This window comes from Lepus europaeus, chromosome 2 (genome assembly GCF_033115175.1).
Source record: "Lepus europaeus isolate LE1 chromosome 2, mLepTim1.pri, whole genome shotgun sequence".
Taxonomy (NCBI): domain Eukaryota; kingdom Metazoa; phylum Chordata; class Mammalia; order Lagomorpha; family Leporidae; genus Lepus; species Lepus europaeus.
Window position 1 is genome coordinate 82399729 of NC_084828.1, and position 25324 is coordinate 82425052.

General features: G+C 43.0%; 1 protein-coding gene across 2 annotated transcripts in view; it reads left to right on the forward strand.

The window, feature by feature from the left end:
- The window catches only part of RUBCN (rubicon autophagy regulator), a 75231-nt gene that overhangs the window by 19457 nt on the left and 30450 nt on the right, over positions 1-25324 (forward strand). For both annotated transcript variants that reach the window (XM_062209399.1, XM_062209392.1), the window contains exons 2-6: positions 7185-7338; positions 21866-21949; positions 23195-23354; positions 23938-24044; positions 25009-25165. In XM_062209399.1, the coding sequence (XP_062065383.1) occupies positions 7300-7338; positions 21866-21949; positions 23195-23354; positions 23938-24044; positions 25009-25165 (547 nt within the window). In that variant the 5' untranslated portion in view covers positions 7185-7299. The remainder of the gene's footprint in view (positions 1-7184; positions 7339-21865; positions 21950-23194; positions 23355-23937; positions 24045-25008; positions 25166-25324) is intronic.

Consider the following 25324-nt stretch of genomic DNA (forward strand, 5'->3'; position numbering starts at 1 on the left):
GATTGTCTTTTTGTTTAAGTTTTTAAATAGTTGAGTTTATTCTATTGGCATTTATTTTTCTCTTGTATCTGTTTGATCTTAATCCTGTCATTTTTTTAAAAAGATTTTTTTTGTAGCGTTTTCTTCTCTCTCTTTTTTTTTTATTTTAAAGATTTATTTCATTTACTTGGGAGGCAGAGCCACAGAGGCAGAGACAGAGAGGTCTTCCATCCGCTGGGTCACTCCCCAAATGGCCACAACGGCCAGAGCTGGGCCGATCTGAAGCCAGGAGCCTGGATCCTCCTCCAGTCTCCCACGTGGGTGCAGGAGCTCAAGGACCCAGGCCATCCTCTAGTGCTCTCCCAGGCCACCACAGAGAGTTGGATCGGAAGTAGAGCAGCCAGAACTGAACCTGTGCCCACACTGGATGCTGGCACTGCAGGCAGTGGCTCCACTCACGATGTCATTGCCTTTTTTAAAATGAGAAATAGAGAGAGAAAGCTCTTCCAACCGCTGGTTCACTGTCTTAAATGCCTGCAGTGTTGAGGACTGGCCTGAGCTGAATCTATGAGCCAGGATCTCAATCTAGGATTCCCAAACAGAACCCAACTACTTGAGTCATCACCTGCCGTCTCCCAGTTAGGAGCTGGAACTAGGAATTGAACTCTGGCACTCTGATAAGGGATGCAGGCATCTTAACTGCTAAGCCAAACATCTACCCTGATTTTTAAGATAGTCTTGTTTTAGTTCTAATGATTAGTTCAATAATAGAACTGAATTTTGTTCAAGTTAGGTACACTTTACCTAAAACTGAGGAGGCTAAAACATTGTCTTCCCTCCTGTCTTTCGCTATTGAAGCAGTGGTATGTCCCTCCTTAAAAGCATCTTACTACCAACCAATAGAAGGTGAGACTAAAGTAATGAGATTAGCTTTCTCTTATACACATAAAATCAACTTTATTGTCTTATAGTGAAACTTTGTTTCTCCCATTTTGTCAAGCAGGTTTAGCATGTGTGCTTTAGTACAAGGCATATCCAAAATTTCAGAAAGTCTTTCCCAGATTTCCTGCTCCAGTGAAGGTTCTGTGGTATAAACATGGCACTCTGGAATCTGTGCTCACCAAGGAGAGATTTGACCTTAGTTTAAATGCAGTTGAAGTAGTCTTTGGATGTGGGGCCCTGTGGCCAGACTTAATTAAATTACAGGTTGTCCAATCCCACGGAATTTTTGGCAGAATTTTCCTTGAAGTAGAATAGATAAGAAGACTTTATTTTGAGGTACCTTTCCTGATTTAGCTGGATTCATTAGATTTATATGATTGGAAGTTCAAAGAGGGGAAGGGACAGAGAATAAAGGAATGTTATTGCCTGTTTACGATGGTGCTTTCTATGGATTATCATTAACACTCTCCTAATGAAGCAGTTGTTATCTCCTCACAGTGAGGGAACTGAAACTTAAAAATTTTACATGGCTTGCTCAAGAATGCACATCTAGTTTCTGTAGAGCTAATATTCAAATTTATGGTAGCTTGACTAATGTTTGTACTTTTCTACTGGGTGACATTTTCCCCCTTGCTTCTTACTGAAATGCAAAAGAAATTGAAAAGACACAGCGCCTTTCCTTAAGGAATTGAGACATAAGCCATTCAACAATTTTTTTTTATGTGTTAGGAGGAAAGGACAGCTTATGCTATGGGGGTTCTAACTAGGGGATTACAAATTAGTGGGTCAGATTATTTGGAACTTCTTGGGAGGAGGTTGAATTAGAGCTGAGCTTGAATCCCTGAATGGAGTGACAAGAGGCATTCCAAGTGGAAAGATCCGAATGAACACAAGCAGGGAGAGGTTGGCATGCTTTTAGTAGGGTGTTGGAGAGAGAGAGTTACTGTATTCAGATCAAGGAGTACTGAGCAAGAAAGTTGGCATTTAGATTGGGGCCAACTGATGGAAAATATTTGAACTTCATGCTAACCATCAGTGGCAAGATTCCTGACATAAGGAATTTTCCTTCTTTGTTAAGTCTACTCATTGTAGAAATTCAGTAAATTTGGTATCATTCAAATTCATGGTGGTTAGTGAGATATTTGTTGAATGGGTATGAGGTTATAAAGCGTGTCTACAGATATGCTTATTTCCTCCCAGACCTTAAGATTGTGCTGTTAACCATTAAAAGGATGGGGCTGGCCAAAGGTTAGGTTCTCCTGAGTGCTCCAGGGTATATAACAGAGTTGTTTGTTTCCTATAAGCATTTTAATTTATTGAAAAGGCAGCATAAGTATGTTCATAGTCTACAATTTAAGTTCTGTATAATAAAAAACTGAAAATATGTAGCCAGGGCCAGCGCTGCGGCTCACTAGGCTAATCCTCCGCCTTGCGGCGCCGGCACACTGTGTTCTAGTCCTGGTCGGGGCACCGGATTCTGTCCCGGTTGCCCCTCTTCCAGGCCAGCTCTCTGCTGTGGCCAGGGAGTGCAGTGGAGGATGGCCCAAGTGCTTGGGTCCTGCACCCCATGGGAGACCAGGATAAGCCAGCCACGGCAGCCACTGAAGGGTGAACCAACGGCAAAGGAAGACCTTTCTCTCTGTCTCTCTCTCTTTTCACTGTCCACTCTGCCTGTCAAAAAAAAAACGTAGCCAGATAAGAAGAAAACCTAAACATAGATTATATGTGGTAGTCCCTCACTACCTCAGTGTTACCAAAAAATCACTTCATTTTGTTTTTCTTTACCTCAAGGAGGAACCCATTACTTCTTTCCAGGAAGTGCTCTCTGGCTTTCACAGTCCCAGGGGCTTGCCTGACCGCAATCTTGGGATTTTAGCAATGTACAGATGTAACAAGAAAAGCCAGCCAAGACAGTCCTCACTGGGATCCAACCATTCCAGTACCCTGATCCTGGACTTCCCCACCTCTACAATGTGAGGGATAAATGTCTGTTGTCTGGGCAGCATTGTGGCATAGTGGGTAAAGCCGCTGCCTGAGATGCTGGCATCTATATGGGCACCGGTTCAGGTCCTGGCTGCTCTACTTCCAATCTAGCTCTCTGCTGATGAGCCTGGGAAAGCAGCAGAAGATGGCCCAAGTCCTTGAGTCTCTGCACCCACAGGGAGACCTAAGAAGCTCCTGGCTCCTGGCTTTGGTCTGGCCTAGCCCTGGCCATTGCAGCCAATTGTGAAGTGAACCAGCAGTTGGAAGATCCTTCTCTGTCTCTGTCTCCATCTCTGTCTCTCCCTTTCTCCCTGTAATTCTGCCTTTCAAATAAATAAAATAAATTCTTTATGAAAAATTATAAAAAAATCTTTAAAAAAAATCCTTTATGGTGCTTTCCAGTTTCTTGTTTTCTTTGTTCAGATTATTGACTATTAATTGTTAGTCTCAGAGAAGGCCTAAATAATTCTCTGTATTCCCCTCACATCACAAGGGCAACCACTATTAACATATTTTTTGTAAGTATTTTTATGTTTAGGTCATAGATGTAACTTTATATTCTACTTTTTTTTTAAATTTTTTTATTTTTGACAGGCAGAGTGGACAGTGAGAGGTAGAGACAGAGAGAAAGGTCTTCCTTTTTGCTGTTGGTTCACCCTCCAATGGCCGCCGCGGTAGGCGCGCTGCGGCCGGCACACCGCGCTGATCCGATGGCAGGAGCCAGGTGCTTCTCCTGGTCTCCCATGGGGTGCAGGACCCAAGCACTTGGGCCATCCTCCACTGCACTCCCTGGCCACAGCAGAGAGCTGGCCTGGAAGAGGGGCAACCGGGACAGGATCGGTGCCCCGACCGGGACTAGAACCCGGTGTGCCGGCGCCGCAAGGCGGAGGATTAGCCTAGTGAGCCACAGCGCCGGCCTTCTACTTTTTTTTAAAAAAAATAACATTTGTTTTAACTTTTGTCTTTTAATCTTGAGTGTCAGTGTAATTTGGCAAACTTAAGACCAAATTGATTTTGGTAAAACTTTTTCCCCAGATATTTTTGTTTGAGTTATTTAAGCAATTTTTGTTCCTCTTAAGAGGAAGACTGTGGTCAAAATCCTCCCCGAAGAAAATAGGTGGGGCTTTTTTTTTTTTTTTTTTTTGAGATTGGCTTTACTGTGAGTTGATGAAAATGATTCAGGTAGAGATGAGTTCTTTTGTGCCTTGCCTCTTAGGCCTGGTTCTTCTCCAGTGTAGAGTGAAACACTTAAGAAAGAAGTGCTTTTAATTGCTGGTAATTAAAGAAGATAGCATTCTGTGTACCTGCACAAGTGGCCCTAGGAAGAGCTGCTTTGCACCTAATACATTTCAGTGGCCTTACCTGTGCCCTGATAAAGGTTACATGTGAATACAGAATGATACCATACAAATAATTATTGCCAAACAGGTTTAACCTAGGAAGAACCAACCTTACTAGCTGAAAATGTGTCTAGAGAATAGGGAAAGGGTAAATGATTGTTCCATAGTGATTCAGGCATGAATGGTTTAATCCAACCACTGTGTATAGCCTTCAACTGAATTTAGTATTTCAATTTTCTGAAAAGGATAACTGTATCATTAGGGTAAAGGATCCTAAAAAGGTGTTGACACAGATTACTATGTAAATCAATTTTTTAAAAAGCTTGATTTTCTTCTATGTGAGCATCTACCAAATGTAGTCTGTTTGGTGTTTTGTAGAGTAAGAGTCACATCCTTTTTTTAACTTTGGCATCTCACAAACACTTTGTTGTTGAGAAAGGAAGTTCTCTAGTTCTTTGTCCAGAGAGTATTATTAGTAGATCTGAAGACTCAGCATTAGTAGAATGTTAGTGCTTCCTGCGTAATTTTGAAAGCAATGCCCTAGGATAATAAGGAGCTTCATGTCAGCTTTTGGAAATTATCATGATGATCTTTGACAGTTAACCTTGTGAGATCAATACATAAGGAATCACAGCACAGATATACACAGTCACCTGATGAGCCAAACTGGCTCTCAGGCCTGTAAGACTTGATTATAACCTCTTGGAATGTGAAAACTGTGTCAGCCAGAATAGACCAGAGGTTAGTTAGCCCTGAGGAAGCATAGTAGATGCCAAGTAACCGAGCAAAAGTGGACAGTCAGCTGGTGTCTCTGATGGCAGCTTCCCACACTGTAACGCTAAATGGTGTTTCAGTGGCCACCCAAGTCCTGGGTGCGTTTTAGTTATCTTTGAGATATTTCTCAGGACAGGTGTAGAAATAGAATAAAGAAAGTTTGGTGAGTCAAATGTTCAATGACATAAGGTTAGGAAAATGTAGACTTTCCTAATTTAAATAAATTTTCGGTTGGAAGGCCTTCAGAGCAAAAGACCAGAATGAGATCCATCTGGCCTTGCCTTTTTAATTAGCAATCCTATATCATACCTAGCTTCTTCATTAGTTTTATTTGTCTGCCTTTGCTTTATTCATCCACTTTCCTGAAATAGCTCATTAAATGTACAAAAGAGGTTAGTTTTGAGTATGATAGAAAGGATTTTAGTCTGGGTCTCTCCTACCCCCATAGGTATGTAAATGATATAAAACATTTATGGTGAAAGTTCCCTGAAGAATCATTGCCATTCATGGATGACTGTCCTTAAAAAATAAAAGAGGGGTCGGTGCTGTGGCATAATGGGTAAAGTTGCCACCTGCAATGCCAGCATCCTATATGGGTGCCGGTTCGAGTCCTGGCTGCTCCACTTCCAATCCAGCTCTCTGCTATGGCCTGGAAAAGCAGTAGAAGATGGCCCAAGAGTTTGGGCCCTCACATCCATGTGGGAGACCTGGAGGATGCTCTTGGCTTCTGGCTTTGGATCAGCGTAGCTCCAGCTGTTGCAGCCAGTTGGTGAGTGAACCAGCAGGATGGAAGACCTCTCTTTCTGCCTCTGCCTCTCTGTTACTCTGCCTTTCAAATAAAATTAAAAAATCTTAAAAAAAGAATGGTATTTTTTAAAAATATTTATTTACTTTTATTTATTTGAAAGAGAGAGACAGAGACAGATGTCTCCCATCTGCTGGTTCACTCCCCAAATGCCTGCAAGAGCTGAGGCTAGGTCAGGTTGATGCCAGGAGCCTGGAATGAAATCTAGGTCTCCCTCATGAGTGGCAGGGATCCAACTATTTGAACCATCACCTGCTGGCTCCTAGTGTACACATTAGCAGGAAGTTGGAATTGGGAGCAGAGCCAGTACTCAAACCCAGGCACTCTGATATGGGATGTGGGTGTACCAAGTGGTATTTTAACCACTAAACCAAATGCTCACCCTGAGAGTAGTACTCTACTAAGAAATATGAAAGGGCAAGGTAAAGTGTGCAGTGTCACAATTGGGAGCCTCAGAAAAGAAATTTGATATTTCATCTGCTTATGTTTTCCTTATGCAAGTTGATTCTGTACATCTCTTTCTATTCAGTTGCTTGGAAGCTGTGCTGAGAAATGCTGGGGACTTCACAGGAACTTGGAATATCATCTAGGGCAGCAGCTTTCAAACTTCTCCAGTAAAGTTCTTCAGATGATCTAGGAGAATGAACCAGTAGTTGACTGGTTTGGGAGCATGTCCCAAAACACAACTCAGTGCAAATTTAAAATACATTTTTCTCAATTTTAGATTAAAAACCATGAGCTACTCATATTGTTACCCATACTATTTGTGTGTGGGTATGAATGTAAATCATTTTCTATCCTTTGCTATGCTGTTTTTAATGCTTGGAAATACAGTGAATAAAAAATGATGTTTTGGCTTTTTTGTTTGGCAAAAGATTTCTGTTTCTGAGTGGATGCCCTCATCCTGTATATGAGGGATCTTCAAAAGATGCATGGAAAATGCATATGCATTTCAAATTTTTTTTGCACCAAAATAAACATATTTTAATTCTGTTTTCCTTGAAATTTTTGAGGTACCTTTATATTGCCACTGGACTGTCATTGTTCAGAAATGGATCTTCAGGAATCATATTCCTAAAAACACAGGATTAAAGACTACTTATCTAAGTACTGAGTAAGAGTTAGTGAAAATCACTTTACAAAGCATAGTGTTTGTTGTTTGTTTGCTTTTATTTTTATTTTTGTGTTCTTTACAACTTCAGTCCTCTCAAAGTTAAGTCTTCTGCCTCAGTGAAAAATTAGCAGGGGAGAGAATGTTAGGTTGGGGGGCAGGATGCTCCTTGGCTTAGACTTTCTTTGACATGATCAGGATTGGGTACAACAAAGTTAACTAACCACTGGTATAATCAATGCCCTTGCAGGAGAGAGCACTGGCAGTTGCTGGGTAATTTGAAGACGACTGTGGAGGGTTTGGTGTCAGCCAATAGCCCCAATGTCTGGTCCAAGTATGGTGGTCTGGAACGGCTTTGCAGGGACATGCAGAGCATCCTCTACCATGGTCTCATCCATGACCAGGTATGTAGAAATATCTTTTGCCACATTTGTTGAATCATTTGCTGGAAAGAAGTGGTTGCAGTAATCTGATTGTTAGGGAGAAGATGAAGGCCACTAGTCTGAACTCTTGAGGGCAAGACTGTGACTGAATGCATATATTTTTTATATCCAAAGGTGTGTGGATGTCAATAGGATGGATTGATTATTGTGTAGGACAGCAAATCAGCAGCAAGAGGTTAGGTCCGTTATTTCGGTCCCTGTTGCTATAACAAGTGACGACCAGCTTGATGTTGAAATAAGTGTCAACAGTCTGAAACCAAAGTGTGTACAAGGGTGCTGCACTCCCTCTGGAGGCTCTGTGGAGAATCTGTTTCCTTGCCCTCCTCAGCTTTTAGAACTGCATTCCTTGAATTTGGCTCTTGGCCCCTTCCTCCCTGTTCAAAGCCATCAACACAGCATCTTAAATTCTGGTTTTCTTTGTGAATTTATTTTATTTATTTGAAAAGCAGAGTTACGGAGAGAGTTTTCTTCTTTTTTTTTTTTGGAAAGCTTTTATTTAATAAATATAAATTTCATAGATACAGCTTTTTGGAATATAGCGGTTCTTCCCCCCATCCCACCCTCCTACCCCCATTCCCGTCCCACCTCTTACTCCCTCTCTCATCTCATTCTTCATTAAGATTCATTTTTAATTATCTATATACAGAAGATTAACTCTATACTAAGTAAAGATTTCAACAGTTTGCACCCACACAGACACATAAAGTATGAAGTACTGTTTGAAGACTAGTTTTACCATTAATTCTCAGTACAACTCATTGAGGACAGAGGTCCTACATGGGGAGCAAGTGCACAGTAACTCCTGTTGTTGATTTAATAATTGACACTCTTATTTATGATGTCAGTGATCACCCAAGGCTCCTGTCATGAGCTGCCAAGGCTATGGAAGCCTCTTGAGTCCACAAACTCCGTCAGTATTTAGACAGGGCCATAATCAAAGTGGAAGTTCTCTCCTCCCTTTAGAGAAAGGTACCTCCTTATTTGATGGTCCCATCTTTCCACTGGGATCTCACAGAGATATTTCCTGTAGGAAAGATCTTGCCAGTGTCTTGGTTTTCCATGCCTGAAATGCTCTCATGGGCTTTTTAGCCAGATCCAAATGCCTTAGGGATTGAATCTGAGGCCAGAGTGCTGTTTAGGGAGTTTGTCATTCTATGAGTCTGCTGTGTGGCCTGCTTCCCATGTTGGATCATTCTCTCCTTTTTAGATCTTCCACCTGCTGGTTCATTTTCCAAATGGCTGCAATAGCCAGGACAGGGCCAGGCTGAAGCCAGGAGCCAGGAGCTTCTTTTGGGTCTCGCACATGGGTGCAGGGGCCCAAGCACTTGTGCCATCTTCTGCTGCCTTCCCAGGCACATTAGTATGGAACTGGATCAGAAGTGGAGTAGCCAGGACTGGGATGCTGGCATCGCAGGTGGCAGCTTTACTTGCTATGCCTCCATGCTGGCCCCCAACTCTGTTTTCGTATCACCTTCCCTCCCTATGATCTCCTACTTCCCTCCCAGAAGGACCTCTGTAATTACAGTATGCCTACCTGATAATTCAGGGTAATCCTCCTGTCTCAAAACCCTTAATTTAATCACACCTGCAAAATTCCTTTTTCTTTTTCTTTTTTTTTTTTTTTTACCATGAAAGGTAATGTTTACAGTTCATATGAATTAGAACATGGATATGTTGGTGAGCTATTTTTAGCCAGGAAGCTTTTTCTTAATCTTAGTCTTGATGAAAACCATGTTATTTTTTCAGAAGTAGATAGAAAAAAAAGAGGTAAAAATGTATTCAGCTTCTGACTTGCATACAGGAAATGTTTCTCCAGAGTGAGAAGATGAAACTCTGCATGCTAAGTTATATTAAATGTGTCTGCCAGAGCGGGTGGTTAGCCCATATTCCAATTCAAGTGCCTGGGTTTGAGTCCCTGCTGTAGCTCCTCACTCCAGTGTCCCAGCAGTGCAGCTCCTGGGAGGCAACAGTGAAGGCTCAAGTAATTGGGTTCCTGCCACCCACATGGGAGACCTGGGTTAAGTCCTTGGCTGCCATCTTTGGCCTGGCTCAGTCCTAGATGTTATGGTCATTTGGGGAATGAACCAGTAGACGGGAGCTCTGTTTGTCTGTCTGTCTCTGTCTCCCAGATGTAAAAAAAAAAAAATTAAAAATTAAAAACAAAAACAAAAGTGCTTTCTTCTGGAGAAGTCCTTTTGCCTAGAAAACAGTGTTATCCAGTGACAATACATTGCTTAAGCTTGATGAGATTGGTGAAACTGGAATTGATGTTTCATTCTTGATGCAAAATCATTAGTTCCTCCTCTATTTCTGTTTGAAATAAAATTTCCATTTGTTCCCCACGTTTAGACTCTGATAATTGTTATCTTTACTTTGAATTGGTAATAGGAAGAAATAAGTATGTGCTTTCCATACAAGGGTATGATAATTCATCTCAAAATACATGTGAAAACTCTAGCAGGTATGTGAGTGACTAGTGAAAAGAAGCAAGGATTAGCATGAATAGTTAATAGGTAATGGTACACAGTAGGCCAGACTGCCTGGGTTCAAATTTCTGCTCCTTTTTTTACAAGCTGTGTTACCTTGGACAAGATACTTAACCTCTCTATGCTCTAGTTTCCCCACCTGTGAAATGCAGTTGTGTCTGTCTCTAAGGCTATTGTGAGCATTAAATGCTTCAGTCTGTGTAAAGCACTGAAAGTAGAGTGAGAGCTAGCCAGTGTGCTGGGAAGAGAAGGATGGAGACAAGGACAAAGATGACCTGACGTTGGGGTTTTCCTTTTGGTAGCATCCTAAGACATGTCTGAAAAATATTTATAAAATATTGTAGTTTTGGCCAGTGCTGCAGCTCACTAGCTAATCCTCCGCCTGTGGCGCGAGCACCCCAGGTTCTAGTCCTAGTTGGGGCGCCGGATTCTGTTCTGGCTGCTCCTCTTCCAGTCCAGCTCTCTGCTGTGGCCCGGGAAGGCAGTGGAGGATGGCCCAAGTGCTTGGGCCCTGCACCCGCATGGGAGACCAGGAGGAAGCTCCTGGCTCCTGGCTTCGGATTGGCATGTGCTGGCTGTAGCGGCCATTTTGGGGGTGAACCAGCGGAAGGAAGACCTCTCTCTCTGTCTCTCTCTCTCACTAACTCTGCCTGTCCCCCCCCCCAAAAAAAAATTGTAGTTTTTAAGATATTCTTTAAGTATTATTTTGTAGGTAACTGGTTGTGAATGCTTATGAATGGCAGTTTTGATTATAGCTTTAGTATTTTTCAGTATAAACTTTACTAACATTGATTTTCTTTTCCTTTATATTCTCAAACACTCTAATTGGCTTTCAGTTTTGTAAATGAGCAGAATCCAATAATACTTAATGGTTTTTGCTTTCCTTGACAGTTACTGCATTTGCAGTATTTTAAATAAGGCTTGCTTCTGGATAAAATTGATAAATGATTATTTAGAATTTGGTATCTTCCTCCTCCCCCCCCCCCAAAAAAAAATCAGACCTCAGAAATACATGCATAATCATAAGCTCACAAATATTCATGTCCTCCCATGTCAGGACCTCGTATTGCTCCTTAAACTCTCTTCCTCTGAGCCAAGTTTGTCTTTTTATTGAAAGTTATTCTAAGCCAGCGGTCACATTGGAAAAGAGCTTATCAGTTAATTGGTTCTAAAATATGAAGTATTCACACTTGACATGATTTAATGTGTTACCCTCCCTTCTAGAAATTTGTACATGTTACCTCTGAATAGTATTTTTGTTTTGCTTTTAAAGATCAGTGTGTTTATTTATTTGAAATGAAGAGTAACACACACACACAGAGAGAGAGAGAATCTTCCATCTGCTGGTTTGCTACCCAAATGCCTACAACAGCAGAAGCTGGGTGTGCCAGGCCAAAGCCAGGAGCCAGGGACTACATCCAGGTTTCCCACATGGGTGACAGGGACCTAGGTACTTGGGCACAGTACCTTGTGCCAGGGAGGTACTGCTCCCTCCCTGGCACATTAACAGAAAACTGGATCAAAAGCAGAGGTGGGGCCGACGCCACGACTCAATAGGCTAATCCTCCGCCTTGTGGCGCAGGCACACCAGGTTCTAGTCCCGGTCGGGGCGCTGGATTCTGTCCCAGTTGCCCCTCTTCCAGGCCAGCTCTCTGCTGTGGCCCGGGAGTGCAGTGGAGGATGGCCCAATTGCTTGGGCCCTGCACCCCATGGGAGACCAGGAGAAGCACCTGGCTCCTGCCTTCGGATCGGCGCGGTGCGCCAGTCGCAGCGCGCCGGCCACAGCGGCCATTGGAGGGTGAACCAGCGGCAAAGGGAAGACCTTTCTCTCTGTCTCTCTCTCTCTCACTGTCCACTCTGCCTGTCAAAAAAAAAAAAAAGCAGAGGTGGACCTTGAACCCAGGTACTCCAGTATATGATGTGGATGTCCCAAACTGCAGTTTCACCCACTGAGCCACGACACTTGTGCCTGCACAGTGTTTTTAACCAGTGTTGTTGTTGGATATTTTATTTATTCATTTGAGAGGTAGAGTTACAGAAGTGAGAGGCAGAGAGAGAGAGGTCTTCCATCTGTTTGTTCACTCCCCAACTGGCCACAACAGCTGGAGCTGAGCTGATCCAGAGCCAGGAGCTTCTTCTGGGTCTCTCACGCCGGTGCAGGTGCCCAAGCCCTTGGACCATCTTCTGCTGCCTTCCCAGGCCACAGCAGGAAGCTGGATTGGAAGTGGAGTAGCTGGGACTAGAACCGGCACCCATATAGGCTGAGACCGCAGGCGGAGGATTAACCTACTGTGCCACAGTGCTGGCCCTGATATTTTTAGGAATTAGTGGGCAAGTTGGCTTATGTTAGATTTTTCCTATTCATAGTAAGTTCTGAAAGTGAGGCTTTCTCTGTTTAAAAATTTTTTGATTGATTAATATATTTGAAAGGCAGAGTGACAGAGAGAGGGAGAGACCTTCTATTCACTAGTTTACTCTCCAAATTCTGCAGCAGCTGGGGCTGGGCCAGGCCAAACCTAGGCACTCCATCTTGGTCTCCCAGATGGAAGGCAGGAACCCAAGGACTTGGGCTATTATTTGCTGCTTTCAGGTACATTTGCAGGAAGCTGATGGATGCAGAGGTGGAACTCAGTCCAGGCACTACCGTATATGTTGAGGGCACCCCAAACAGCAGCTTAACCCTTTGCATTGCAACGCCTGACCCAAGGCCCTCTCTTTTAAAGAATTTTGAAGATAGAAAAAAGTGTATTCTTTTAAAGAACTGAATTTATCTAAATGGTCATTACAGGGTCTTAGTCCACCCGTACGAGGATGGACTGGGCCTGAGGAAAGGTAAGTGCGCCGCTCGCCCGTTCCCCAGCCTCCCGATCCCAGAGACAATCGGACGCAGCGGGGAGCCAAGTCAAGCAGGGACTCATTTATTTCACGCATAACAGAGCCTTTTAAAGCACAAAACTGCACAACATCAGGGCAAGTGAGGATAACTAATGAAGAGTGTATAGACATATGGCTAGTCCTATAAAAATTGCCCTATAAAATGATCTTTTAAATGATTGGTTGGTCCTTATGCCCTGCCCCAATGACTGCAGTTTTTTTGTTTTTTTTTAAAGATTTTATTTATTTTATTTGAGAGTTAGAGTTACAGACAGTGAGAGGGAGAAACAGAGAGAAAGGTCTTCCTTCCATTGGTTCACTCTCCAAACGGCCACAATGGCCGGAGCTGCACTGATCTGAAGCCAGGAGCCTCCTCCTGGTCTACCACGTGAGTGCAGAGGCCCAAAGACCTGGGCCATCTTCCACTGCTTTCCCAAGCCATAGCAGAGAGCTGGACTGAAAGTGGAGTAGCTGGGACTTAAACCAGCGCCCAGATGTGATGCTGACAGCACAGGTGGAAGATTAACCTACTGCACCACAGCACTGGCCCCCCACTTACATTGTTTAACATTTACGCATCCACTGCTGACCCCCAGCTCAGACATCACTGCTGAACTGTGGATGCAGAAAACCAGCTGTTTCCTATACATCATCAGCTGGCTGGCTATCCTACAGACCAGGCACAACTTGACCAAAACTAACCTGTTTTCTCTCTTGAGATTGCCCTTCCTCTCAATATTCTTTCTACTAATTTGTGGCATTGACCTACTGAGTGCCCTAAGCCAGAAACTTGGAAATTATGCCACATGTTTTGTAAAAAACTCAGTGTAAGGCAGATGACCAAAATAGTTACCAGAGTAGTGGTGCTGCCATTCAGTGATTAAAATATTCGCAAATGAATTCTTTTCTTGACCCCGTTAAAAATTTTACATTGTCATCTAGAATAATCACTGAACCATATTTAGTGACAGTTTATCCATCGGTGCCAGAAAGAGAAATGTGTCATGATGATACAGTAAAGTCAATGAGATTCTCAAATGAAAGATGTTCGGTAAATACAAAACACTATTAATTTATCTTGGTATAGTTATAAAAAAGTGATAATATCTATGAAAGTGCCTGGTTATCAGAATGAAACATACCAAAGTATATTGTCACCTACAAAACAGCAGTAATTTTAGTAAGTGGAAGTAGAGCAAACCAGGCAAGTGACATGGATACACACACACTGGACTGCTACAGGCTCTAGTAGGGGAGAATCAAAAACAAAATTCAGGCCAATTTCTCTGCTGCTTGGTTCTGCCTTGTGAAGATCTAACAATTAAAGTCCTATGTTAAGGACTTGTTTTTCCCTTTTATTTCCTCCCTGAAGATTAAGGCTTTCAAAGGTTTCAGGCTGCTTTGTCATCAGGAAGCTATTCTGGTACCCTGCCCTTGGAGGGGGGAAGGGATACGATGATTCATGTGCGTCATAGCTCCCTGTTTTTTCATAAGGATGTGTTATGAATGAGTTATGTTTTTAAAAATCACTCAGGGTCTTAGGAAATCTGTAGCATCATGACCTTATTCTTAGAGGGGTATATTTTGCTTGACAGCCTACCTCTGGGCTACTTTTTTTTTTTTTCCTTTTTAGAAATTTGTTTTCTTGGGGCCATTCCATTGTTGTGGTGTAGCAGGTAAAGCCCCCGCCTGCAGTGCCGACATCGAGTCCTGGCTGCTAATGTGCTTGGGAAAGCAGTGGAAGATGGCCCAAATACTTGGGCCTCTGCACCCACATAGGGGACCTGAAAGACTGGCTCCTGCATTCGGCCTGTCTCAGCCCTGGCCATTGTAGCCATTTGGGAAGTGAATCAGCAGATGGAAGATCTCTCTCTCTGTAACTTTACCTTTCAAATAAATAAATAAAATTTTTTTTTTTGACAGGCAGAGTGGACAGTGAGAGAGACAGAGAGAGAGAGAAAGGTCTTCCGTTGCCATTGGTTCACCCTCCAATGGCTGCCACGGCCGGCGCACCGCGCTGATCCGAAGGCAGGAGCCAGGTGCTTCTCCTGGTCTCCCATGGGGTGCAGGGCCCAAGCACTTAGGCCATCCTCCACTGCACTCCCTGGCCACAGCAGAGAGCTGGCCTGGAAGAGGGGCAACTGGGACAGAATCTGGTGCCCCGACCGGGACTAGAACCTGGTGTGCCTGCGCCGCAAGGCAGAGGATTAGCCTATTGAGCCACGGTGCCTGCCTAAATTAATTAATTTTTGAAAAAGAAATTTCTTTTCTTAATTTTTATTTACTGTCACTTGATTTCAAGGGAGAGACAGAAAGAGAGATCTTCCATCCACTGGTTCACTCTCCAAGTGCCCACAACGTCCAGGGCTAGACCAGGCCGAAGTCAGGAGCCAGGATCTCAGTCTGGACCTCCCACGTGGGTGGCAGGGACCAAGTACAGGGGTCATCAACTTCTGCCTCCTAGGATGCACATTAGTAGGAAGCTGGATTGGAAACTAAGGAGCCAGTACTTGAACCAGGCACTCCGATACGGGATGTGGGCATCCCAAGCAGTGACTTCAACCCTGTGCAAACAACACCTGCCCCAGGCTACCTTTAAGAGATTCCACAAGACAAAGTGTGTATTTGGTAACCTCTTTGCTGCTGGTTAGAAATGTCAGGGACACTCTTTCCCTGAGATTGCTCAACTGAATGGGAGAAGTAAAAGGAGTCCCTTTTTAATCTACCACCAAGAAGATACCTGTTCTTGGCAACATAGGTAGCCCAATATAAAAAAGGTTAATGGGAAAAACTTAATGTGTTCTTTTGTTTGTTTGTTTCCCTGAATATATCAGTATATTTTTGTTTGTTAAAAATTTGGAAAATACAAAAAAGATTTTATAAGAAAACATATATCACCAATAATCTCAACACGAAGTAATAACAACCATTTTTAACATTTTAGTAGAGCTTCTTATATATTTATGTGCTTTTTAAAATATTGAGATTGTACTATATGTAACACTCTGTAACTTGCTTTAAATTATTCAATTTTTTGAATAAATAATATGTCTTACAGGGTTAAAATGTCAAAAACTATGAAACCATATAGAGTGAGAAGTCTTGTTCTATTAGATAATTGCTGTTTATTAGTTTGTATTCAGATAATTTTAAAAAAATATTTATTTATTTATTTGAAAGGCAGAGTTAGAGACAGAGAAAGAGAGGGAGAGAGAGGTCCTCCACCTGCTGGTTCACTCCCCAAGTGTCCACAACAGCTGGGGCTCGGCCAGACCAAAGCCAGGAGCCAGAACTTTCTTCTGGGTCTCCTGTGTGGGTGCAAGGGCCCAAAGACTTGGGCCAACCTCCATTGCTTTCCAAGGCACATTAGCAGGAAGCTGGATCAGAAGTGGAGCAGCCAGGACTTGCACCAGCACCCATGTGGAATGGCAGCTCTGCAGGCCAAGGCTTTAACCCACTGTACCACAGAGCTGGCCCCTGCTCAGATAATTTTTATGCTTATAAAAAAATATGAATAATTTTCTTGGCTACACTGCCTGATTTTTAATAAATAATATGTAAGTAATTTTATACAAATAGTAATCCTGTGATCAGTATTCAATTTCTTGCCTTCTTCACTGAATATATCTTATAATCCATCCCAAGTCATTACATTCATTCTTCTTTATAACTATTTTATAATACTCTGTTGTATGTATGTACCATCATTTATTTATCCATCCCCAGTGATGGATATTTTGATTGCTTCCAGTCATTTGCTATGAGTACCAATGCTTGTATGTAGATATTTTATCCTTTACCATAGGATTTTTAGGCTAACGGGTGTATGCATTTGAATTTGGTAGCAGTTGCTGAACTGCCCTCCAGGAGGAAGTTATGTATATTTGTGCCCTCCTTAGTGGTGAATGAGCATCTGAGTCCCTACACTCTTGCCAGTATAAGGGGCTATACATTTTATTTAAGTTCTTGCCCCTACAGAGATAAGAATTCAAGGCACAGATATAAATGCAGTATGCAAGTGGGAGCAGGATGTATTTAAAATTGAGAGAATGAAGTTACGTTCACACGAGTGTGGGCAACCCCACATGGAGACACACATCACGAATGGGCCAAAGAGTTACCTATGAGAGGTATGGGAGGAGGCCAGCAAAGGACCCAAAAGCAAGGGCCAGAAGCCACAAAGCAAAAAGGCCATTCTCACATGTAACCATCCCCTTAATGGTGTAGAGGGTGGTGCCCTAATTGAATACACACACAGGATAGAGTCTGGCCAGGGTTTAGTATGTGTGAGGCTTTCTGGGAATTTTAATGGTGCCTCCATGTGGAGCTTAACTTCTACCTGGCCATAATGGCATCTTTTCCTTACTGGTGTGGGACGAGCACGTACATCATGGAAAAGTGTATATATTGGATTTACAGGTAAGGGGTGGAGTTACACTGCAGAGCTAGCAGAAATGGTGAGAAAAATCTTCCAGCTCAACTATTCCCCTAATCATCCAGCCTTTCTCTTCCATATCAAACTCCCTGAACTTTGCCATTGTAAGAGTCATTTACCAGCATCCCATGTGGGCACTGGTTCAAGTCTTGGCTGCTCCACTTCTGATCTAGCTCCCTGTTATGGTCTGGGAAAGCAGCAGAGCATGGCCAAGGTGGTTGGACCACTGCCAGCCATGTGGGGAACCCAGAAGGATTTCCTGGCTCCTGGCTTTCAATAGGCCCACCTTGGGCTGTTGGGGTAACTTGGGGAGTGAACCAGTGGATGGAAGATCTCTCTCTGTGTCTCCCTTTCTCTAACTCTGCCTTTCAAATAAAATAAAATATAGTTTTTAAAATGTCATTCAGTTTTTTCTTTGTGAATTTTTCTCTTTTATTCCCATTTTCTTTAGATTGTCAGTCTTTTCCTTTCAATTTGATTGAGCTCTTTAGGGGAATTAGACCTTTATCTGTAATGTGAATTGCAAATATTTTTTCCTAGTTTGTCCTTTGACATTTCCTGTAGTGGCTTTTATTCTGCTTAAATACATGATTTGTAGTGAGTTGAATTAGTTACCTCTTATGACTTCTGAGCGTTGTGTGATGTGTAGAAGGAGCTTCTGGGGACTGGCATGCAGCCCACCAGTTAAGACTCCAGAATGCCACATCCCATACTTGTATATCTGAGTTCTGTTCTTAGCTCTGTCCTTAATTCCAACTTCCTGCTATTCTGGACCCCTGGGAGGCATCAGGTGATGGATCAAGTAGTTGGATCCCTGCCACCCACGTGGGAGAGCTGTATTGTGTTCTCACCTTTGGCTCCTGATGCAAGCATTTTGGGGAATGAATCAGCAAATATGAATTCCCTCTTCCTGTTTCTGTGTCTCTGAACCTCTCAAATAATGATGGAGAGGGTGAGAGTCAGGGGAAAGAAAGGGTTTCCCTATTCTGTGATTATCAAAAATGTTTTTTCATAGTTTCTTGTATTACTTTTATGGTTTAACTTTGTACATTCATACCATTACTTCTGGAGTTTATTTGGAATATATTTTATTCTCTGTGCATTTAGACTTCATATGTACAGTTATTCTAGAGAGTAGTCTATACCCAACACAAGTGCTGCTTTCCCAGGATCCAGGAGAACTGGGAAGCCATCCACCCAGCAAATACACAGCATCATTGCTAAAATATTTATAATATTACATATATGAATGTACTCTAATTTACTTAATCACTAACCTGATAAATGTTCTGGTTATTTGCATATTTTTCATTTTTTTGCTATTATAAAACATACCAAATATACTTTCTAAACATTTTATGTAGTGGAATTTTAAATGTGGATCCATACCTGTTCCTTTTTAATTTGCACTTTTGCTTTTCTACATTGAAAATTTTTCTATTGAAAACTCCAATATCTATACTTTCCTGTTTCCCTTGGTGGATTTATTGTTTCTTTTTTTTTTTTCATATTTAGCTCTTTTATTTTGGTATATAATTTGAAGAGAGTGCCTAAATTGATCTACTTTTATTTGTTTGAAAGGCAGAGTGACGGGGGTGGGAGGAGAAGGAGGTAGATACCAATCTTCTGTCTGCTGTTTTACTTCCCAGAATGGCCACAAGGACCAGGGCTGGGCCAGGCTGATGCCAGGAGTATAGAACTCCATCAGGGTCTCCTGCAGAGGTGACAGGGGCTGATGTACTTGGGCGGTTGTCTGCTGCTTTCCCAGGCTGACTAGCAGCAAGCTGGATTGGAAGCACAGCAGTTAGGACTTGAACTGGTACTCATATGGAATGCCAGTTTTGTAGGCTGGGTTTAATTTACTGCGCCACAACACTGGCCCCAAATTGATCTACTTTTTTTGTTTGTTTTGTTTTGATTTGTTTATTTTATTCAAAAAGCAGAGTAACGGGTCAGGGAGAGGTGTTCTATCCACTGTTCACTCCCGAAATGGCCGCAATATGCAAAGTTGGGCCTGTTCGAAGCCAGGAGCCAGGAGCTTCTTCAGGTCTCCCATGTGGATGCAGGGGCCCAAGTACTTTTCTCAATGTGATTTCCCAGGCACATTAACAGGGAGCTAAATCAGAAGTGAACCAGCCAGAACTTGAACCAGCGCCTGCATGGGATGCTAGCACTGCAGGCAGAGGCTTTACCTGTACCACAGCACTGGCCCCAGATTGATCTATTTCCCATCTGACAGTTTTCTTAATGATACTTGTTAAGCAATCCATTTCTTTCTCTTTTTCTTTTTATCCAAGCACAATCATGGTTTATTAAAAGTTTATTAGCTTAAAGTTTTGTCTGATGAAATTAAACCAGTTTTAGGTGCTGTTAACTTTAAAGTGACATTCCCATGCTAGAGTTGATATCCCATTGCTACCCACTCCTGGCCACTCTGTGTCCACTAATCCAGAGACAAGAGATCAGAAACTGCCATGCTGTTGCTAAAATACCGTATGAAATGTCTTTATGACATCACTGGTCAGAAGAACTTGCACATCCAATGCTTCCAGTGCTCATTCTACCTACCCAGGCTGCAAAGAGTTCAGTGACTTGTGAGATGTTCTTTGCATTATATATTAAATTCTTTTATATTTTAAAGTCTTTTCCTAGGCTTTTTGTTTTGTTCCATTGATTGGTTCATCTCTTTTGCTAATTCTTTATTTACTCTTTTTTTTTTTTAGTTATTTCAACTTTAGTTTAACCCTACATAGTGTCTTAGAAAAGATTCTGGAAATAACAATTAAGTTTTCATGATACAAGTATTTTGCTGTCATATCTATCCCTACCTTTTTTTTTTTTTTTTTTTTTTTTTTTTTTTGAGAGGCTTAGAGAAGTGTGTGCTCCCAATTGTTGGTTCTCTTTCCAAATGCCCACAATGTCTGAGACTGGGCCAGGGCCGGAGCCAGGACGGAGGAACTCAATCCAGGTCTTCCATGTGGATGGCAGGGGCCCAAACACTCCGGCCATTTTCCACTGCTTTTCCCATGACATTAGCAGGCAGCTGGATCAGAAGTGGAGCAACTAGGACATGAACTCTTGCCCATATGGGATGCTAGCATTGCAAGTGGTGGCTTTATCTGCTGTGCCACGATACCTGCCCTGACAGCTTCTACTTTTTAAAAAATAATTAATTTTCATTTTATTTTAGAGAGTAAGAGACAGAGATGGAGAAGGATCTTCTATCTGATAGATCACTCCCCAGATGCCTGCAACAGCCAGGGCTGGGCCAGGCTGAAGCCAGGAGCCCAGAACTTAATCTGGGTCTCCCATGTGCCCATGTGAGTGCAGGGACCCAAGTACATGAGCTCTCATTTGTTGCCTCCCAGGCTACTCAGTGGTGGAAAGCTGGATTAGAGAAACTGGAACTCAAGCCACGTACTCTCTATAGGATGTGAGCATCCTAAGAAGCAACTCAACTGCTGCACCAAATGCCCACCCCTCTTCACTGGTTTTTTCTTTTTAAAGATTGATTTGATTTACTTGAAAGGCAGAGTTACAGAGAGAGGGGAAGACAAAAAGTAAAAGAGATCTTCCATTTGCTGCTTCTCTCCCCCAAATGGCTGCAATGACCAGGGTTCAACCAGGTGGAAGCCAGGAGCCAGAATCTCCATCCAGCATTACAAGTGGTAGCTTAACTCTGTGCCACAACACTGGGCCCTCTTCACCAATTTTAAGTATTACCTTTTTTTTTTTTAAAGATTTATTTTTATTTATTTGAAAGTCAGTGTTACACAGAGAGAGGAGAGGCAGAGAGAGAGAGAGAGTCTTCCATCTGTTGGTTCACTCCCCAGATGGTCGCAACAGCCGGAGCTGTGCTGATCCGAAGCCAGGAGCCAGAAGCTTCTTCTGGGTCTCCCACATGGGTACAGGGGCCCAAGGACTTGGACCATCTTCTACTGCTATCCCAGGCTATAGCAGAGAGCTGGATCGGAGGAGGAGCAGCCAGGACTAGAACCAGCACCCATATGGGATGCTGGCGCTTCAGGCCAGGGCTTTAACCCAGTGCACCACAGTGCCGGCCACCAAGGGTTACCTTTTAAGAAACTGAATGGTAGAAGGGGTAGGGAATAGTACTTTCATTGTGTATCTTCTAAATCATATGCATGTATTTTACCTGTTCAAAAGGTGGTTAATTTTTAAGAATTATTCTCTAGGCTGGTGCTGTGGTGTAGCAGGTAAAGCCACTGCCTGCAATGCCAGTGTCCCATATAAGTGCCAGTTCGAGTCCCAGCTGCTCTATTTCCAATCCAGTTCCCTGCTGATGTGCTTGGGAAAGCAGTGAAGGATGGCCCCAGTATTTGGGCTCCTACACTCACGTGGGAGAACTCAAGAAGCTTCTGATTCCTGGCTTCAGATCAGCCCAGTTTCAGACATTGTGGCCATTTAGAGAGTGAGCCAGTGAATGGAAGATTCTCTCTCTCTCTCTCTCTCTCTCTCTCTCTCTAGCTCTGCCTTTCAAATAGATAATTTTTTAAAAAAAAAGAATTATTCTCTATAGGGTAAATGTGCGTGTAGTCCTTTGATTGTTGCCTAGAACTGTTGTTAAGGCAAGGGAAGGTTATGCTTTATTTTCTTACTTTGAATGTCTGCATTAGAACTAGATTTGGTCCAAAATGGTAGTGATTTGTTCCCTTTGCATATTCCCTCTCAGGTATGTTGCCACCAGACTGATTACTGGCAATTTGTGAAAGACATTCGGTGGCTCAGTCCCCACTCAGCCCTTCATGTGGAGCAGGTAAGAGCAAAAGAGCTGGTGTGCTAGGGTGTAGCTGCAAGTCTTCACTGTGTGATCTGTTGGGAGAACCTCCTGAGCTAAGGTGGATGGAATGTGTTAACTAAGGAAAGGAAATTACCCGACTAAGACTGACTTGGATGTGAAAGTTGTTTCCTTAGTAAACACCCACACACTTACACACACACACACACACGTAAACCCATATGTGCAGGGCACTTTCTCTCCTCAGGGGCAAGGATAAAGCTTTTAAAATCCAAGACAAACGGCAGGAGATTCCCTAAATTTGTAGGGGAAGTGGGCTGATGTGCTGATAACTGTTCAAGAAGATATAGCAGTTAGAAAGGAAGGTAACCTGGCCAAGATTATACCGCTAGTTCCAGAACAGTCACTACCAGTTTTCTGTGTATATTTATTTAACTCTTTATTGTATATCCTATCAGCAAAGTATCTAATCACCAGTCTATAATACTTATCCATACGTGGCTAGTGCCAGGTTCATTGCTGAGATAAGGTCAGGACCAGTAACTTGTTTTCAAATGATCAGAGAACCAAATCACAGGGCATCATATTGGTCCACTGCTTTTCTTTGTCCTTCTCTCTTTTATTTTTCCCACTAAGCCTCCCTCTAACTTCCTTCTCTAAAATGTGTTGCTATAATCATTTCCTCTTAGAAGCTATCTGGAATTGGTATCCATACATTCCTTTTGAAATATGAGACTTTGTTTTTAGAAGCAGCCAAGTAGGAAGAGGTCCCAAGCAGGAAGAGAATACTGTGGCCAAAGCCAAAAAGAGGTACCTGATTGTTTCTGTTCAGAGGTGGATACTTGGTGGCATTTTTCCTGGATCCTTCCCCCCAAGTTTTGATGTATTCTTTTTTGGATGCCTACTGAAATAGAGGAATCTGTGGAGAAGCGGAGAGGTCAGGTTCATCCTTTCTCTGACCCCAGGACAGATAGATGTCTCTTAGAAGGTAGAACATAAAGAGCTAAATGTAGCAGTTTTGTTCTCTCCTAGATCTGGCTGTCAGGTTTTACCTGCTTAGCCCTCACCAGGGATCCAATCCAGTGTTGAAGCTGGTTAGTCACTTTCCTCATTCTCTTTCAATATCCATTAGGTGCTAGCTGGAGGAAAATACCTCTGACTGCCTCTCCTTAATTGTTTTAATTTAGTTCTCAGGTCTGTAGACTGCAATCTTGCTGGGTCTACCAGGATATATGTTTTGATTCATGCCTCTTTGCTTCCCAGTTCATCAACTTGCATGAGAATGATCAGAGCAACGCTGATGGTGTGAGTGAGCGTGCCATTGCAGAGTTGTGGCTGCAGCACAGTTTGCAGTGCCACTGCCTCTCAGCCCAGCTTCGGCCTCTGCTTGGAGACAGACAGTATATCAGAAAATTCTACACAGGTAGGTAGAAGTCACTTAGGGTTGTTGCTTATACTTCCTCATTCTCTTCCATTTCACTCTTCTTTTGTAGACTTTCTCTAACCCTAAGGCCTTCTATTTTTCACTGCTGCCCTAGAGAATCTACTCAAAACATACCTAGTCTCCCCTCTGACTTCCCATGTAAAGCATGATAAAACTTATGCTCTACTCCCATATACACAAACCAGTAAGAATAACTACCATAGTTTCCTGTGTGCCAGTGTCACTGTTACACTGTACTCCATAACATCCCTGAGAGTTGGGTATCAGCACCTCTATTTTCCAATCAGAGAAACATATTTGACCAAAGTCATTAAAAGCCAGGGTTCAAATCTGGTCTTTCCAACTAAAACCTCTTTTCTTGGCCTCTTTGATAGGCTACACATTTCTTAGCATCTCCTCTACTTGTGTTTTATTTCCCCTTTTACTCTACAGTGACATGATTCTCCTCAATCCATTTTTACCCTTTCTCGGTCTCTTTCTCTGGACTTCTTCCAGGACTGTCCAGGGAAACTAAAGCTCTCCCTATTGGGCTCCATCACCATGGTAGCTTTTCTCTCCCCAGACACTGCTTTCCTTCTAAGTGACGCCCATGTCACAGCCATGCTCCAGTGCCTAGAAGCAGTGGAACAGAATAACCCCCGCCTCCTGGCTCAGATCGACGCATCCATGGTAAAGAGGGCAAGGAATTTCCCATGTCTGTGCTGGGCCCCTGGACCCCAGCTTGATATAATCCTCTGTAGAAAATTGCTTCCTCATTTTGGCAGTTGTGAGCAGCAAGCCTTCTGTTTTTAAAAATGCGTGGAGAGAAGGGGAGTCTGGTCTTGGGTCCATTTGCTGAGGGGGAAGGGGGGTATTTTTTCTAAACCCTTGGGATTTTTAGTATGAGAAAGCACCTCCTTTAGCTTGACAAAGAGCTGGGACAAGAGGGATAGTTCTGAATCATGAGTAGTGTTTACAGTGTCAGACCTAGTATTGCCTAGTGTTCGGGATCATTTTATTTTTTTGGTATGAAGAAAACTTAATTGCTTGTAGTTAACTCACTCTGTCACTGGTGTTTCAGTCAGTGCCTCCCTGCTCCTTGTAGGGGAAGGGTCTGCTCTCTCTCCTGGTGGCTTTTTGTTGGTTACCATCCATGATTGGATGCTTTCGGTGTGCTGGGCATGGTGCGCTGCACAGAACATGCATCTTCCCATTTAGTCCTCACAACTCTATGAGGTGAGGTAGGTGGTAATCTTTTTTTTAACAAAGGAGGCCACTGAGGCAGAGTAGATAAGTCACCTGCCCACAGTTTGGACCATATAGCTTCTAAGTGACAGGACCTGAAATTGAACCCTGGTCTGTTTACCTCTTGACTCCATTTGTGTGGACTTTGTTCTGGTGCCTCCACAGTGAAGCACTCCTGATGTGCCCACCTGAAAGGACTCCAGAACAGAAGCCCTAGGCTGTAGTGGGACTTCAGGGTTTCAGGGCAGGGGGTAATGGAGGGCGGTAACTGTGCTGTAGCTGTAGGCTCTGGCTGTAGTCCAAGCCTGCTGCCAAAGGGCAGTTTCTGGCAACAGTTTTTGCAGTACCCAGTGCCTCTCTTCTAAAGACCTCTATGCTCGTCGCCTCTGACATGTTTTTGTTTTGTCAGTTTGCCAGAAAGCACGAGAGCCCGCTGCTGGTGACAAAGAGCCAGAGCCTGACAGCTCTGCCTGGTTCCACATACACTCCTCCAGCCAGCTATGCTCAGCATTCCTATTTCGGGTCATTCTCTAGCCTCCACCAATCCGTGCCCAACCACAACTCAGGTATGTACCCCAGCCTTGGCAAGTAGAGGACTTTGTGGGTGCTTCCAGATTGAGTCAAGCCTTGACAGGTGCAGTTCATTAAACTTCATGTCTTAATAATGGCCATCTTAAACTGTTATAGAGCAAGTAGCCCAAGATAATGCAGTAAAAAAGTAACAG